Source organism: Chamaea fasciata, unplaced genomic scaffold (genome assembly GCF_029207755.1).
Source record: "Chamaea fasciata isolate MVZ Bird 193981 ecotype frontalis unplaced genomic scaffold, bChaFas1.0.hap1 SCAF_6, whole genome shotgun sequence".
Classification (NCBI taxonomy): Eukaryota; Metazoa; Chordata; class Aves; order Passeriformes; family Sylviidae; genus Chamaea; species Chamaea fasciata.
Window position 1 is genome coordinate 4801440 of NW_027094091.1, and position 18524 is coordinate 4819963.

At 40.3% G+C, this 18524-nt stretch overlaps 1 protein-coding gene across 5 annotated transcripts in view; it reads left to right on the plus strand.

Annotated features, from left to right (window-relative positions):
* ZFYVE28 (zinc finger FYVE-type containing 28) overlaps positions 1-18251 on the plus strand; it is a 148519-nt gene extending 130268 nt beyond the window's left edge. For 3 of the 5 annotated variants that reach the window (XM_066185280.1, XM_066185282.1, XM_066185284.1), the window contains 5 exons: positions 1190-1344; positions 1911-2027; positions 3576-3680; positions 14885-14988; positions 15924-18251. In XM_066185280.1, coding sequence (XP_066041377.1) covers positions 1190-1344; positions 1911-2027; positions 3576-3680; positions 14885-14988; positions 15924-16055 — 613 coding nt within the window. In that variant the 3' untranslated portion in view covers positions 16056-18251. The remainder of the gene's footprint in view (positions 1-1189; positions 1345-1910; positions 2028-3575; positions 3681-14884; positions 14989-15923) is intronic. The other 2 variants (XM_066185281.1, XM_066185283.1) reach the window with 1 other exon arrangement.
* The last annotated feature ends 273 nt before the right edge of the window (positions 18252-18524 follow it).

An 18524-nucleotide genomic window follows, 5' to 3' on the forward strand; every position in this document is an offset into this window, starting at 1 on the left:
CTGCAAGATGGAGAATGTGTCTGCACCTGATAAAAGCAGGTTGAACTCAAAATGTGTTAGAAATTACTTTTTTGTTACTGCATGTATAAGTAGCACGTGTAAGCGATCCTTCTTTTAATATGGTAGCTGTCTGTAAAGTGAAGACTGCCGGAGTTATGGACAGCAAAAGTATGATTTTAAGTAAAATAGTCTAGATTTTTGTAATAATTGGCAATATTAATTTCTTTCCAATATGTGGAGAAAAATGACTTGAATGTGGTGGAGTAAGAAGGCTCCTGTCTCCTTTGGTCAGCACAGTGAATCCTTAGGACTTCAATGTAGTTACATTCTGAGCTCTAGTCCCATTTGAGGGTTTTTAGGGGCAAAGAGCTACTTTTCCCCTAAGTACTTCCTGTTTTAAACATCTTGATTTACAAAGATATTTGAACATTCTCCCCCAGGCTTCCCTGCTGTCTCAGGTTGTTTCAAGCTGCTTCTCTGTAAGAGAAAAGTGGTAGAGGTGGTGGTGAAAGTGTGGGAATATCCAGCATCTAGTTTTAACAGAAAATTTAAAGTTTGAGTAGACATTTGGTGGCACATTTAAATCTCTTTAGAGTTGATGAGCCATTCTTTACAATAGTTTGATGTTTCAGCAATTTCTAATGTTACATTTATAAGGGAATTAACTTACCTCTACTGTGTAAATCATATTTTATTGCTGCTCTTTCCATTTTTTTTGATGAAGTTATATTTAGATTCTGTTCTTGCTATATTAAGGTAACATAATTCAGATTTTCTTCTTTTTCCCAAATGATTTCCATGTTCGTAAATTTCTAAGTTGACTTCGGAACTGACCTTCATATTTTTAGGCTGATATTCCCCTTCAGGATTTTTGGTGGAGTTATGGTCTCAGGACTGAGCTTTTAGAAGAAGTTAATGTGAAAAATGGCACAACACTTTGTAACAGCTAAGGAAAAATGCAGTAAAATACAGACAAGTGATTTTCTGCTTAAAGTTTTTTTGCAGCTGTCACAGGGTGAAATTCAGACGTGATGGTGATTGGTTCCGTGCTGATTTACTTCAACCAGAATTTGCAGCAATTAGTTCTGGTACTATAGAGTTTTGCCTGAGTCATAAAATCCTGAACATTCTGAACAACTGAGTGAAGATTTGCATTACTTTCCTTTACATTATTTTTTTTCTCTGACAGCAGTTTAATGACAAGTTCTTGTTCATCTGATGACATCGATCAGGAAGAAATCCAGCTTGCTTTGCAGGCTGCCAAAATTGCCACACGAGAGAAGATCAGATCTAGATTTCATGGCAGTAATGATCTTATTCACCGCCTTTTTGTCTGTATCTCAGGTATGAGAATCACTGAATCATTAAACTATTTTTGATGGGTTTTTTTGTTTATTTTTGGGAGTTTTTGCACATCGAGTTGTGGTAGAAAGGACTAGGAGATAAAGTTTCAGGAAGACACTGTTTTTGGGGCCTAAGTTGCAGTCTGGTTTGGAAGGACCCGTTATCTGTTTGGAACTTACAGAATCAGAGATGCTGACATCTTAGACTTGTAGTGTTGAAGAATTTGGACTTACATCAGGTTTGATTTTTCCCTGGGGATGCCCTGTTGTGTTCAAAGAATGAAACTTGACTTTGCAGTTCCATTTTCATGCAAAATGAATCAATATTTCCTGACAAAGCATAAGGAAGATATGTATTGGCTTGCAGGTAGCATAAAAACCAGAGTGTAACTTGGCCATCATGGAGAATTAGTTTTATCAGATGTTCACTTTTTATTCCTAACGTGAGCAAGTGATCCCCTAAAAACAAGTGAGGCCATTACTGGTACTAACAGGCAGATTTAAGTACTTTTTTAAAGGGTGGTGTAACAGTCTAGAAATGATTTACCCATTTTCTCAAACTCTAAGGTGTTGCTGACCAGCTGCAGACAAATTACGCTAGTGATCTGAGAAGTATCTTAAAGACCTTGTTTGAAGTTATGGCAACCAAACCTGAAACAGAAGACAAGGAAAAGCAGAAGAAAGGTAAAAGATCTGAACATTTGTTTTCTATAATGAATTTCTGATGGTAGCCTAGTGGGGATCCATTTGACACAAATTCCCCTAACATATTGTTATCTTTCTGACAGGATTCACTGTACAGTGATTCACCTAAGTTTAAAAGGAGTCATGGAAACAGACTGTAAACAGGATGAAGTCCCTGTGCAGGAAGACAGGAGTTTGTCTTAAGGCAAATACTAAAAAGAGTTAAAGTCTTCAGAGTTCATCTGCTGTTTCCATATTTCTATATTTAACAGCAGCACACAGCAGCCCATATAGTTTATAGCCCATAATTTAGGCAGAGTTTGGACTTTGTAGATTTATTTTTCCCTCCAGGTTTGTTTCGTACTGGGTGCATTTTAAGCTAGCAAAGAACAGACTAGAAGATGGGAATGCTCAGTAAAATGCTGAAATCTGTCCTATCTTAAAGAAATTGAAGAATTTGGCATCACAATAGAAAAATTCCACATTTCAATTCTAGATAATAAAGTAATGAAACCTGAATTAGATCATGAACCAACAAAAGATTTTTTTCTCTGTGATCATGTTTATCATTTCTTTTTTAAGTGGCAAGTCTGCTAACTTATCTATGAATAACCATGTCATCCCAGCAAGGCTGCAATTACCTTTGTCCTTTGTTATCATCAGAACTACCAGCATCTGAAAGTGACCAGAGCTCTTTTTTGTTCCTGCTTCCTTTCCTCCAGATTGAAAACCTTTGGTTTCTCCGAGTTTCATTTAAAAAGCATTGAGGTTTTTTATGTGAAACACTTAGTTCAAAGTTGGATCAACTTAGCAGGAAAAACCTACCCTCCAGTCCCAATTCTGCAGTGGGATAATGCACAACATGCATTACAGTCTTCTGTTAGTTTTGGTTGAAACTTCCACAACAGTTTCATGGTGGCAGCCTGTCACGATGTGAAAATAGACTTGCTTTGTTTGTTGTTAAAAAATATGGGGTTAGACAGAATTGCTAGAAAGAGAACACAAGAGCTCGCGAACCTTCAAATAAGAGTAATAAGGAAACTGTAGCTGTAAAGAATTATCACTGGGAAATATATATCAATCAATAGTCCTTGGATGGATGTAATTTCTAATGGATGAACTCTTAGGTTAAAAAAGATGGTATTGACAAAAGTAAACATAAAAAAATGAGGGAAAAAAGGAGAGTTTTGGGTGAAGTTTCTCTTTGATATATGCGATTTGATGTGTGTGATTCACCTTGGGAATCTCTCACTGTTCTCAAGATCTACTTGTATTAAAGGATCCAAGTTAAGATTTGGGAAATAAAATGTAGATGCAGTTAAACTAGCAGAAGTAAGAAGACTGCACGTCCTGTAGTAACAGTATCTTTCATTTCTGTTGTCATCTCAAAGAAGAATAGGAGGCTTGTAAATCACTATTTGTGTCAGGGTAGAGAAGAAGCAAGAAGCTGCTATTGTGGCCTAATCCCATGAATCCCATGAAAGTTCTAACATGAATCTTTGAAGTGAAAATTGGAAAACTATGAGTACTTTTTGAATTGTTTTACAGTTAATCATGGTTTAAGGAATGCAGCATTGGAAGACTGTGCTTTATGTCAAGAAAGTATATCATCCTCAGAACTTGCAGCAAAAGCCAGAGATGGGGACTTTGAAGGTATTTTCTTTTTTTCTAAGAATTAAAATGAGACAACACCGATGTATAAAAAAGTGATCATTAAAATGAAAAGTCTTTTAATGTTTGGCTCTGGAAAGTGAGTATAAAATGTTGTCGTGCTGTTTAGGAGACAAAGTCAGAAGGTAAACCGAGCATGTTTCTTTCAGGTTTTTTCTAACAGCCTCATGAAACTCTTATCCACAAATTGTCATATTCAGTATGAATTCCTCTGTATCAGTGCAGAAGGGTTCTGTACAGTAAAGGTGTATATTTAATACAGTGTGTGATGTTACATCTGACAAGTTTCTGAGGGCTATGTGAGATGCAAAGCCCTCACCAAGGTCTTCTCAGCCAAATCCGAAGAGGATTTTTATATCATTTGTTGCATGTGGATGTGCTGCTTCATCCCAAGATGGAAGTACCTTTCATATTTTCTCTGCTTTTGTCTTTGATCAAGTTATTTTGGCTAATATTTTCAAATTCTTCACCATATTGTTTTAAAGAAAAGGATAGTTTTAGGTAAGTCTGCTGAGACTCAAATCTCACTGAGTACATGGTAAGAATGAAAAAAGCATGTAAGTCTCGAAGTTTTGGTTGAGATTCAAGTATTCTGAAAGCTCACAAGTTGTTTCTTTTTTATTAATCTGAGCTGCTTCAGAGTTAGTTGTGGGCCGAAGTCCTATTATGGCAAACTCAGTATAAAAAATGGATTAAAAGATATCAGAGCACTTGCAGTCAAAGAATAAGAAAAGAGATATATGAGATGGAGCAAACAAGAAAGCAATCAGCTTTGATCTTCAAGGCTAAGTGGTGGTTTCAGCACACCAGGAGCCCAATTATCAGAGCTGTAATATGTCTGTGGTCAAGTGAGAAGTACAAGACAACCATCAGCTATGAAACTGTATCTGAGCTTCCCAGAAACTCAAGTGTGCAGTAATTTCCTTGTACTTTAAAACTTTGATGTACTGTTCTGTATTTGTCCACGTTCACTACTGTCCTCCCAGTGAGAGGTTTGGAATACAGGATGACAGAGCTGGGTGATAAAGCAGTGTGTGCCTCTGCTTGTATGTGGAGGGTGGTGACCAACAGAAAAGAAATATTGGTTCATGTCATTTGTAATAAAAATCAGAAATCACGGGGGGGGAAAAAAGAACTCTTAAAGATTAGATTTTAGAGTAAGGCTACATATGTATAATTTACTTTGTGCTTGTATAAAACCCATGGTTTGCTTGCTTACTCTTCTTCTGAAGCTGCAGGCTGAAGGATCTAATCTATTTAGAACAGCAGGGCTAATTCATGTATAATGCACTGTAGAAATATTATCTCTTCTGGAGGAAGGTGATTTCAAGGCAGATAAAGAACTATTCAGTAGTAATTTTAATTGATTTTTTTCTATTGTGCTGTAATTCAGGATGTCACAGAAGGTGCAGGGAGGAACAAATCTTTAAGCAAAATCCTTACCATGTATAGGCTGTATTGAAAAAGAGTGTGAGATTATTCCTTCTCTACCATTTCAATTCATTGTCTTTTGGATCGATGCTGGTGCTGTCGGTGAATTTGACTTACAGAACTTGAAAGCCAGTTACTCTGAACTGCAGGACGCTACATAAGCCTCTCACAGTGGATGTATATCTTGTCACAGCAAAGTTACTTCTCTTCTCTGGCATGTTGCTCAGCTTTTAAGGTTCCTCAGCCTTTCATGGCAGCTGCTATTGGCATGGGGAATGTTTCATGTTTGGTGAAGTGAGTTGGGATGTTATTTACTGAAATAAGGGGCCAATGGTCTGGGTACTTAGGTGATGCTATGGCCAGTGCAGTAAAGGGGAGTCTTTGGAGGTACAAAAGGCCCTTCAGCACCCAGGCAGCGTGAATCAGTTATGAACCTGCCCTAAGTGAATGGCAAAACCAGATATGTAGTATTTGTAGCATATGCCAATAACTTCAGTAAAAACAACCCCCTGCCTGCACCTTTATTCCAGAATAGCAGGTGTTTTATGTGTGCCTGCATGGCAGAAAGCAAATCTTTGTGGAATAACCAAGTCCCTTTTGAGTAAGTAGACATGGATGCCAGGATGAGCTTGGCTGCCTTGGCCCAATGTTGTCCCATGCTAACATATCCTCTAAACTGAGCCAATTAGCAGGTGCTTCTGCAGGTACTCTGTTTTGGTGCTCACACAGGCTCACTGGGAAGGCTTGGCCATGTCTGCACCGATCTCCTTGCAGGCTTTCTCTGGGAGCCTCCCTTGGATTATGTGTAAGTGCTTATGCTGTAAATATCTACTCATACAAATCAGTGCAGCTCTTCTGACTGTGTAAACTGAAGAGTGTAGTCTGCTGTTACTTGGCTCAATTCCTGATGGGCAGGAATTTTATGTATCCCAAAGAGACAGAGGATGCTGAGGAGTATGGAGATGAGCTCCACCTTCCAAAACACAAGAAGTCACAGAGAGTCTAGTAAAAGGACATCTGAAGTGAGTCAATATGCTGAATTTAGAAACACCGCTCACCTCCAATACATGCCAAACCCCTGTTCCATCAGGTCACAAGTTGTCATTGCTGGCAACACTGTACAGACTTTTTTTCTGCCGAGGTATGCAGGGATAGCTAATGGGATACATGGTTTTGCCATCCCTTAGGCATCCAGCATGAGGCATAAACTTCCATCAAGATTTAACGTCAGCAGCCATGTGCCTTTTCCCCCTTACAACACCTCCCATGTATCTTGTTTTTGCTGGCCACTGTGGAAGGAGCAGCCCCTGACTTTGGGTGATGTTTGGGTGCAGGTGGAAGATGTATGGTGGATAAGAAAACTTCTGCTTCTTGAGCATCGTTCCCTGTTTCTTGCAGCGAGCCTGGTGGGTTTGTCCTTCAGGCCGAATCTGGCCATGGGCCATCAACAGGAGTACAGGAATACAGCACAGTTATCACTGTAAATGGATTCAACGCAAAGACTGAGAGCATTGCATCAAAGTTAATTAATTCCTTTTTGTATGTCAATCCTATACCTCAGGTCACTCAATTATTTTAACGGAAAGTGAAAACAATTTAAAGCAAAGGAGCACATCAGTAGCTCTTCCCTTCTGCCATTGTGGCAGAGTATGTATCAAATTGAGAAGGTCCAGCCACCTACCTGCCAGGAAAGCTCTTCCCTATTATTAAATAAATCCCTCTAACCAAACGTAGCAAGTGTTCTAGATTGTATTCAATCAATGGTATTTTAAAAAAGAACCCAAAATTGGAAAGCAAGCCCAGCAACCTGAACAAATAAATGGCCTTAGGATTGTACTGAAGGTTTTAGCCTCTACTCACATTATGAAGATGAATCACTTGTTTTTTTGTCAGATTTCTCATTCTTATTGTGTATAAAACCCACCAGCTGGTCTGGGTCATAAAACAAATATGAATGTTTATTATGAGCCAACTGACATTGGCAAGGGTTTAGGAGTTAAAACCTGTGACCTTGTGAAGGTTGAAATACAATAAACTACAGATTAATTGGCATTCCAAAACAAAAGCATGAGCCTATGGTCTGTACGTCAATCTTTGTTGTCCTAATGCTCTCAGATTATTGTCAAGGAAATGAATACATTTATACTTCACGGAGTATTAAAAAATTATATATATTTATAGGGAGAGAATGTAAAAGAAATTTCATTTTCCTGTGGTAGAATATTATTTTATGCGATATTCAATAAGTAATTGTCAAATACAGTAAAATTTCTTGTCCTGGTTGTACGGTGGAGGTGCTGGCCAGTGAGGTACAAAGTTGTGTGCATAAACTCAAAGCAAATTGTAGTGGCAGGCTACAACTGGGCAGTAAGGTTGGGCTCTTGGCTGCCAGTGGTGCTTGCTCTGAGTTGCAGGAACAGCAGATGGGGCCTGTGTGCTGGGAACTTCCATGGAACTGCCTTTCTCCCTGTGCCCTGGTGAGCTACAAACCGGTACAGGAAGAGCCTTGTTGGGAAGTTCCTGAGCTCCAGCTTGGACAAACCACTGTTGGATGAGAGCTGGCTGAGAGTGGGCAGCATGGGTCACACGATGTAAAGGAAACCTCTGTGTTTGAAAATCTAAAATTGCTCTTATTTAACCCAGTGTAAATGCATCCCTCATCAGGACAGAGATGTGTCATTCTTAATATGCAGTGCAGCTTTAGAAAGACCAAACACTAGGGAAGTAGAAGTTTGGTGTCTTTCTGCCATTTATGCATCTGGCATCATATTTCTAGCCCTAACAGAAAACTTGCTTTGTATTTGCTAGCAGATTCCCATGTATATACATAGGTGTGCACACACACACAGAATAACTTCTTAACTTTTTTGGCTTCAAAATTGCCTTTTTATGTTTTTATTTATCAGTTTGTTAATGTGATAAAGCATAAGTGTGACCCTGGTCACCATACTTGGGAGCATTACATTTATCCTTGTGAGTTTGATGATTTTAGTACTAAACTTAGGCAAATCTGAGTTTTACCGTACACGTATTTTGGGATAATTTATTACTCAGGAGGATTGATCAGTCATGACTGAGGGAAATGCGAATATTTTTAATTTATCCATTTAATGAAGTTAAAGGCAGGCTAAGAAAGTGAGTTACACTTCTTGTCCTGGAATAACCATGAGATATCTAGAAATCTAAAGATTTTTCTCAAGGAAAACCAGCAGGCATTATGAAGCTGTTGGTGCTCCGTGAAAACATTTGCTGTGGCTTCTCAGCTCTCTCTGCAGCTGTAAGTGCATTTTCACTCCTGATCCTTCTTGCATCTGTACAGAATTGCCTTGCTCACTACCACCTACTTACAACTGCAGACATAATGGGCTTGCTGTGGCTGCCAGTACAAGTACCTGTTAGTGCCAAGCAGTGTTAGCATCTGTTTGCTTCACAGCGCACACTATTTCTCCCTGATCCCTTGCCACCCCGCCCACTCCTGTCTAGTCACAGGCCCTGACTGCTCTGTAACCAGCAGCACAAGCACAGTACAGAAGTTCACGGTCCTGAGGCTCAAGCTCTTGTTCTCGTTGCAGTAAGAAGTCACCAGGTCAGAAAAGCCCACCCATGCTCCTGTATGTGCAGAATCTAATCACCATGGCTCTAGAAATAGCTGTCAGCCCCAGCTGAATGCTTCAGTTTTTCTTTTGTAGTCTATGTGCCTCTGGTTACTCTGTTATTATAATGATGACCAGCAACACCTTGTAAATGAAAGAAGTTAAACTGTTGCACGGTTCAGTGGCCAAACATGTTCTGTCCACATAACTTTTTACTTTTCCTTTTTTCAGCAGCTCTGCTTACGCTGTGTGAGAGAGGAATTTACCATCAAATTTCCATATGGAGGCAATGTTTTATAATCAGCTGAACATATTTAATCATGCATGTAGAATTACAGGATTCTTACAGGTTTTAGATTGTAGTGCAATAATTGGATCTGACTTGGGCTTTAAGAACTTGCTTTTGTTCCCTTCTCAAAGACTATTCCTCTTTGTTGACACTATGTGGAACTTGTTGAGACTTCCTTGCAGTACTTACAGAAAAACATCCCCTAAGTACTGTAAAGAACAGGCTTCTTCAACTCTGTAACATCTTAACATTGATTACATTTTGAAGCTTTTTGTGTCATAAATACATGTTTTGAGTGTTCTGGTATGTTTTATGTAGATCTACATTATCAACTTCTTTTTCTATTTTATAATGATTGATAGGTCTTACGGAGAATATTCCTACTAATGGTTACATGGAAGATCCAAGTCTCTGCTCCATCTGATTTAAAGTAAAGATTTGACCCATATCTCAGTGGAAACCAATGTTTCTATGAGAGTTGCTCCGTTTTATATAAATAATTATTTTGCAAAAAACGCAGTTGCTGACCATGTACCTGGACAGAATGGACACAGAATGACATAATTCAAGGTCATGTTGAATCAGGTAGAGCAGAGGCCTGAGCCCAAGTTTGCAAAGCTCTGTGTCTTGGTGAAAGCTTTTTAGGTTTGCACAGGAATTCCATCCTGAGAAAGCTATTTAACCAGAGCTGAAGCTAAGAAGTCTGTACCTCTTTTCTCCCTCACCCCCAAAATTTTCAGCAAATTATATTAAGCATTTTTTAAAAAAAAATTTTAAGCTGGCTGTGTAATCAGCACTGAATCTACTGAGCAAGGACAAAGATTACTTTCTATTCTAATAGGCAATTACAATTCCCTGTTAGAAATCTTACATCAAAGTCAGAGATTGCCCAAAATGACATGTGGAAAATCAGGTGTGATGAGGGACAAAAAAGGTTCATTTTACCGTGGCAGTTGAAGTGAGGAGGTGAAGTCAAGTCACCTTAGTTTTCTACTTTCTGTGCTTAAAACTGTGAGAATTTGCAATCCTGCTTTCATCAGAAGAGCTCCAGCAAGCCCACCTGACCCTTTTTTCAGCTGTGAGGGTAATGTGCTGTGACAGCTGCAGTGGTGTCAGTTCCACAGGCTGCTGTAGGAGCAGCCCTCTGCAGGTTAGTTTGGTGAGAAGTGTAATCAGGGTTATTTTGCATGATGTGCTCTGAAATCCAACACACATCAATGCAGGAGGAACTTTCAGTTGGAGTTCTGCATTAGGAATACTTGATAGAAACAAGAAATGCAGAAAGGGGCGTTTCCTCTGAATCATCTGGCTGTAACACAAACACCACCACAAGCTCAGGGTTTAGCAGCTGTTCTTCAACAGGGAGTTGTGGTGTGCATGTTTCTCATTTGTTTTCTATCAGAGTATAGATTTGCTAGCCTAGGCCTTCTGCAAGCTCACAGCAACTTTTGGGGTTGTCTCTCCACATTGGTCTCTTGTGTCTCAGCACCACAGAAAAAAACTTCAGCTTTTCTGGGCTAATGTTTCAGTCATCACAGCTGATGGATCCGGGTCCATGGTCTCTTCCTCTTGTGTTCTGAGACAGAAAAATGATCTTCGATTTCTAAGATTAGATGGTCTAATGCACATATTTAAGCCAAATTAATCAATGTGTTCTTTTTGACAGTTTACAGTGTCTGTGATTTTTTTTTTGTCCATGATTAGGGTTTTCTTCAAGCTCCAGCATCCTGGATTTATCTGACTTAACTTTTGTAGCAGAAAATGTTTTTAGCTAATGAGATAGGATAAACGTGTTAAGGTGAATGCTAAAAGCTACAGAACAAATAAAAAGACTGAAGAATTTCATGATTTATGAGAAATTGTGATGCAAGATGTTTGAATAGTTAAGAGCATTTTTCAGTCTTAACAGTATTTAATTTTGTCTTGTGCCTTTTCCTTTCTCTAAACTTGTTTCTTATTCATTTAAATACTTGTTTCTCTTCATTTCTCTGCCTTTTTTTCTGTGCATGCTTTTAATGTTTTCTTCTAAAATTTATATCTGTAGTCTGTCTCATTAATCCCTTCCTTCTCCTCTTTGATGTTTGTGCTGTGGACTTCATCCATTTCCCAGCAGACTTCTCCAAACTCTCATTGCATGATAAAGCACTGGGCCAATTAGCCCAGGAACAAGGTTTTCCCTCCCTTCCTTGTCCAAATCCCTGAAGCACAGGCAGATAATGCTTTGGAGACTGGATGTTGCTATTTGCTGCAGCATGCAGAGCTAATGGAGCGGCGTAGCCTGGAGAAGGACTGTAGCATAAAAAGCCTGTGGATGCTGTGCTGCTGCCCTGCTTCCAGCACATCTTCAGGCTTGTGCTCGGGGTTTAATTTGTGTAACGCACTCTCTGCTCCTCTCATTGAAGCTTTATCCCCTCATGAGAGGGTTCTTCAGAGAGTATTTCAAAAGCCTGTTCTAAAAAAAGCCCAGTGACTCAATCGTTGATGTGTGTAAGTCAGAGGGGCTGCTCCCGAGGTTGAGCGCGATGAGGCTGGGGAAGGAAACCAAGGGGTGGGATCCTGTTGCCACTGGGACTTGTATGGACTTGGAGCGACCAAATCATCAGGACCTCATCCTTCCTGTTAGGGTGAGCACTTTGGCCCCAGTCCAGGACTGCATTTTGTTTCTAAGTGCACAGTCTCACAGCTCTGTGTTCGTAGTCAGTGTAAGGCCATTTTCAGTCAGCTGGAAGGAAAAGGCGTTGGGGGTAGTGGCCCAAAGTTCCCCATGTCAAATTTTACTTCAGCGCTGCACCGCTAAGATTTTGTGCAAGACATCCCTCTCCTGATTTCTCCCCACACACTGACTGTAGCTGGGTGATGAGGATTAAAGCAATTACGTTTGTATAGCATTTTGAATGTTAAAAGCTGTTACGTAACCAAGTGTTACTATTTGGGGGTGTGCTGCAGTGCAGCAGATCTTGGTGCGAGCGGTCGGGATGTTGGGAGGGCACTGAACCTGAGGCAACGGGGCACGGGACTGGCTGTGCGCCCCTGCTGATGAGTCACTGTCTGGGGGAAAATGTGCCCTTTGGCCACCCTACTGACTGGTGAATCAGCTGATGTGACACCAGCGCGGAGGCAGAGAGAGTCCCTGTGCTGTGGGAGAGTGTTCTGAGGAGAGGGTTGCGCTGTTTCTGTGCGTTGCCAGGAAGTTGTGAATTAATTTTTACAAAACCAAAGTTTTCAAGTTAATTCATCTGTCAGTCAAGTGATTCTGTAACTGTGAATTATGGAATATATGATTATTATTAGTTTAAGGTCAGTGTTTATCAAAATCTGCTGGGTGAGTTTGGGTTTTTAGTTTATTTGTTTCTGGGGGGATGTTTGTTGTTTGCTTGTGGGGGTTTTTTGTTTGTTTTTTGGGTTTGGTTTTTTTTTCAGGTTCTTCCTATTTAGCATGGAGGCAAATCCATGCAAGATCAATAAAAAAGTAACTTTTTCAGCATTGCACTTCAAGGGCAACAACAGGAAAATATGGGGGAGGGGAGAAAAAAACCAACCCTGTCTTTCCCCCCCAAAAACAAAGCAAACAAAAAAACCCTCAAAGAAACCCAAACCAAAAATTAAACAGCTAATAAAAAAGCTACTTTCTGTTGATGAGTTCCAGAGTCGTTGTTGTGGGCTTGTGTTGGCTTACAATGTGTGTGGCCTACCTTTGATCAGAGGGAAGGAGTGTTGATGGCTGCAGTTGCTGCAGAAGTGGCAATATCACTTTGGGGTGCTGCAAGGGGTGCAGAAAGGGCCCGTGCTTTGTGGCTTTTCTGTGAATTTTAAGATCAGTAACTACCTGAACCTGGTAGCCCACACTGCAATGCAGTTGGTAAACCATCGGTATCAATTTGAGCATCTTACCATGCCTGCTTCCACCAGATCTGCAGAGGGAGACCTGTTGGCACAGAGCTTGAACAACTTCCTAAATTTTGCTGTCTTCAGAATGAGTGAAAATCAATTGATAGTTAAATCCCTGAAAACATAATCTATGCAGAGACAAGTTTTAAACAGGAGCATTATTATTGGTTCATACTTTTGCTTTTTGTTTTGGATATATGTGATAACCCAAGGGGCCTCCTGGATGGACAACATGGGGATGCTCCATCAGGCTTGCTGTGGTTTCAGGTCAGAGAAAGTGACAAAAAGTTCTTAAAATCTACATCATGAACTGATACTAGGAGTAAGTTTTACTGGGCAAGATACATGTAGTATCTGGCAAGACTGCAGAAAAGGAAAAGAAGTGGAAAGGAGAATCTCTTGGCTCCACTGTTATTAATGCTTGACTTAAGCTGGCAGTCCTACGTCTCACTGATGCTGAAGGGAACCCTGCCTTTGAACCAGGAGTCTGTAGCCTCCTGTCCCCACAGAACATTGTCTGGTGAACTGTTCTCAGGGGTGAGGTGAAGGCTTCTATGTGCAATCTCCTTTTTCCCACCACATCGGTCATTTCTCTGCACGTCAACTTCTGGTTTTGGTTACTGGCCCTGTCGGTGTAACCTTTATCAGCCTGATGTGCTCATTAAGTGAAGGATAGCTTCCTTAAGCTAGTTCAACCTCTAAAATAGTTTAGAGAAGCCTACAAAAGCTGAGTCAAATTCTAAGTTCTCTTTGTTTTTATTAATCTGCTTTTTGAGCAGTTTCCTACATTGAATGCTATATCCATTGTACTTTTGACAAGTGTTGCAATGTGACAAACACACGAAAACTGGTCATAGTTATGTTGGAACAAAACAGTGGAGTTTTCATTTAATTATCTTTCTGCCTGTAGCTATAGCCCTCTTAACCTCTGCATTAACTGCACCATATATTTTGTTGTTTGATAGTATGCTCCTTGAGGCAGGGATCTTGCTTGTCAGGTTTATAAATCAGCAATTGCATGGCTTGCAAACTGTAAATAACACTTAGAAAGAAGCTGCATACAGGGAACTTGGATAAATGCGTCCAGAAGTTTGTGTTTACTGTGTCCATGGATTCTTTCTGGACAGAACTTGATTTGCACTCATTAGATTTTTATCAACTTAATTAAGCAGTCAGCTTCTTCATTTCTACACTTGTGACTCCAGACTCTTTGAGGTCATGTCAGCCTGTCGTGAGCAGAAACAGCTCAACAGAAGGGAGCCTGATACCTTCTGCCTTGCCAAAACCAAATCATTTCCCTGCATGTCTTTTATGGGAGGTTGGAGAGCTCACAGGAGACATAAACAACTGAAACACGCAGTTCGTGGTAATGGGCAAGTTCTTTCTCTGCTAAGCCTTGTACACTTGATTTTGTGGTTTTGCTGTAGTTACTGGTGACTTCCAGTAAGAGTCCTAATAATTTAGCAGATGGTAATCAGGCTTTGGGTTTATTACCTGGATAGTGCTTGCCTAATTGCAGAAAAGCAGTTGGCCTTTCTGGAGGGAAGGCGGAAGAGGCTGGGAATGATCTCAGCTCTAAGCTTGTTTTGATGGTGGACGATACTGACAAAACCACCTGTGATCCAGCTCTGCCTTAATAATCTCTTGTCTTACTTTATTTTGCTTTTCCATGCCACTTGCATTTGACTAAGATAGATTTTATTTCAAGCCCGAAACAGTCATGGGCCATTTTAATGCCTAATGTGCTCTGCCCAAAGATGGGTGCCTGGCAGAGAAGAGGGGAGTTGAGCCCTCCTGGGCATCATGCACTCACTCAGTTACTGTTTGCAAAGCACCTGGAGAAATGCAAGTTATTTCTGTTATATTTTATTCTGCTGCTGCTGTTGTGTATTATTGTCCCTACTTCCTTGAGAATCTGGTAAATCGCATGTTTGGTTTTACTCTCATTTGATTTATGTTCCCTTTTGTTGCTGTGTTCCTGACAGATCCTCCTGACTGGGTTCCAGATGAAGTCTGCAGCTACTGCACTGCATGCAAGGCTCCTTTCACAGTCATTCGCAGGAAGCACCACTGTCGGAGCTGTGGCAAGGTAATGACTCAGTCAGACATGTGAGAACTACCCACCAAAGCGAGCAGCAAATTCATGTGTACCACAGCAACCCAGCTGCACAGCAGAATGTGCACGCTTAGCTGGGGTCCTCAATTCACAGGTGCTTTTGTGTGCCTGGGCTGCCAACTCTCAGCTTATATTTAAAGGTTGGGGAGGGGGAGTGGTTTGACTTTTATACAGCAATAAACTGTATAAAGCTAAAGGCACAATTCCCTGTTGAGATCCTAGAACGCTCCCCACCCCAAACACAGAGTCACTGTGGACTACTGCTGGAAGCTCTAATGAGCCAGGGCAGCCTGCACTGCCTGGGGTGATGCTCTCACAGTTCAGCTGCAGGGACAGTGTGTCCCTTTGCTTTCTCTCCAGACCTTTGCGGGATCACTCTGGTGTGTAGGGCTGCTGCTTGGTGAGTTTGTGGGGGTGGAAGAGGGAGTGAGGGAGAAAAAAGCAGTCATGTACCACAGGAAGCCAGAAATCTGCAATCCCATTTTGCTTGCTGGCTGGTGTACAAGTTAGAAAGGAAGAGGGTAGAGAAGCTGCTTTCATAACCATGTAGTGGACTTTGCGGGAGTATGAAATTTGGAGATATTCACAAATATTCCCCTAGTCTTTCTTTAAAAACAAGGAAGAGATGATGCTTTGTACCTCTGACAGAGCTGCCTTCTCCATGACCTGCAGAGGTGGAGAGGCCAGCCTTGGCTACTGTCAGTGCTGGGCACCCTCACCAGAGGGACTGAGCCTGGCCAGATAAACTGGTCATCGGGTAGGGAGTGCCTGCTGGGGCCCTTCATTTGCTGTGCTGAGGATGGTGCTGCTGCCAGCTCATACAATCTTCTCTCCCCTCCCTTGAAATCAATTTTGTCCCATCCTGTTCTTCAGAGGAACTGAAGAGAAATTTCCCTCTTGTTTTTCAGATCTTCTGTTCCCGCTGTTCCTCCCACTCTGCTCCGTTACCTCGTTATGGTCAGATGAAGCCTGTCCGTGTTTGCACTCACTGTTACATGTTCCATGTCACTCCTTTCTATAGTGACAGAGCTGGTATCTGACATATTAAACTACTGGTTTGTCTTCTGGAGTCTTACATGGACTGATATGTTTGACCTAAGCCAAGAATTAACTCGAAAGAGGGACCCAGTGAGGGCATGTAGGCTTTGACATCCATTATTATAAATTTTGTACAGTTTTTATTGCATTTTACTAAGCTGCTAAAGGGAACTATGAAGCGTCTGTAGCTCTAAGGCTACAGTACAGTCTTCCATAAATTTATAACATTAATGTTACGATGCCATATGCAGAACAAATGCACTGTGTGGAAGGAAATAGGGCTCAGAGAATTGAACAGGCATTGCTGCTTATCTTACATGCTAGGAACAGAGTAGCCAGTTAATTAGTCCATCCCCAGCAGATCAGTCCCAAAGCTCAGACACTCCTGTGCCCACTGGAATCCCAGCACGGCTGTGGGCATCAGCACTCTCCTACCTGCTGCCGTTTAACTTCCCAATTTCTAGATTTTTGCTACCTATGCTAGGATTAATAAAAGCAAATCTATTTCAAATCTGTATTCAATATTTACAAAGGCAAATTTTTCAGTGAATCCCATAGGAAGCACTGAAGGCACTAAAACAGTGTATTTCTGTTGCGTTTCATTTACCAAGCAGAGCAATAACTTCAGGTCGTCTTCTAAAAATTTTTACAACTTCCAGTTCCGTAGTTTGGAGTTTTGGAAGTATTTATAATCGGAATCATTTATGCTAAATCTTGTTAATAAAAGTCTGACACAGAGGCTTGGTTTCTATATTAGCATTTAAAACTTAACAAACTTCAGAGGAAGTGGTTACCAAATGAATGAATTAATATTAAAATAGATATTTTTGACAGTTTGGCAGCAAAATTTAGTAGACAAGACAAATTATTCCTCCCATACTGAGGTTTTTTAAAAGGCAGATATGTAATGAGATATCCAAAAGGTCTTACCGAATGGTCAGCCAGAGAATGGTACTTGTCCACATTTGGCAGAGTAACCATGTAAAATAGTGCATACTGGTACTTCACTCATGCTAACAACTCAGAAGACATTTGTATTTATGTGAAACACCAGGGAATAATTCTTATCTCCACTCGGAGAGGAAAGAAATAAGACTCACATGGATTCATGCTATGATCTTGCACGAACTATTTGCAGTAAGAGCTCCCTGAGCACTGAGGTTTCAAAGGCATTTGGACCTGCTTTGAGTTGGCCACATGAAAAGCAAGACAGTGTGTGCTGTGGTTACAGAGGAAACGAGATCAAGAGCTCTTTGCTGTGCCCCCTTTCCTGACTTGTGGTGTCACACACTGTGTTTCAAAGTGATAAATACAAAAATGAATGAGGAAGTTGTTTGCGGTATCACACTCAAGAAAGATTGTCACTCAAAATGATAAGGCAAAACTGGCCAGTGTTAATTTTTTTTTTTTAATTTTATTTATTTTTGGGGGACATTCCCTTTGCTCAATGGTTTACTGTTCAGTGTTAATGAGCCATACAAGGGTGCTGCAGTTTGGCACTACTGTCATTTTGATTCAGATGAAACAGCTTCACTTAGTTTATGTGTAATGCACAAGCCTTATAATGCTGTTTGTAGACAACATCAGCTCTGATGTGTTATCCTCACTTATTTATATTTTTTATTATTATTACTTCCTTGAAAACCTTCTCATGAAATCCTTCTCATGAAATCCGTAGGTTGGAGTGTCTGCATTCACCAGTTTGGAAAGGCATGGGGTTGGGTGATTGGTGGGAGATGGGTAATGTGGTGCAAGCAATGATACTTATTCAGGCTTAAATCTCAGGCTTCACATTGCAATGATTATTGCAGTTTTATTTTTAGGAAAAAAAAAAAAACAAAACAGAAAAACACACAAGAAATTTAATGCTTCTTTTATAGGATAAAAAAATTGCAACAAACTTCAATTGTGAAATAAATATGCACAAAAAGTTGCTTCTGTGGAAAAAATCTTATTTAATGCACTGAATATTTATTTAAGCTTGTTTTTATTTTGTAAATGCTGTAATTCAGAATCATTTCCATAAATATGATATTTAAAGATCTCAGACACTATAGTTTCTTATGTAAATACAGACTCCTATTTCTCTTACTGAAAAGCACAATGACTATATCAATACTAATATACATTTGCCTCAAGGAAGACTTTCATCTTGTAATCTCTTCAGATAATTAAAGTGTCAGGACTTTCTACTTCCATGTGCTGGATTGCTCTTTCATTTTGGGGTCTGTTTACATGGAGTGACAGCTGCCATCCTGTCAAACAAACTGGCCTTAAGTCTTTCTCACTTTACAAATAACATGAAAGAAATTAGTTTAAATTTTAAAATGGAAGTCACCCATACAGGGAAGGGGGGTGGTAAATCAAAGCTGGAATACCAGCCTGTCACTTAGCATTGCCTCGTGCTATATCTTGCCACCAGCTGAAAATCTCCCTTCCCAAAATATCTTGTGTCAGTGGCCACTTCACAC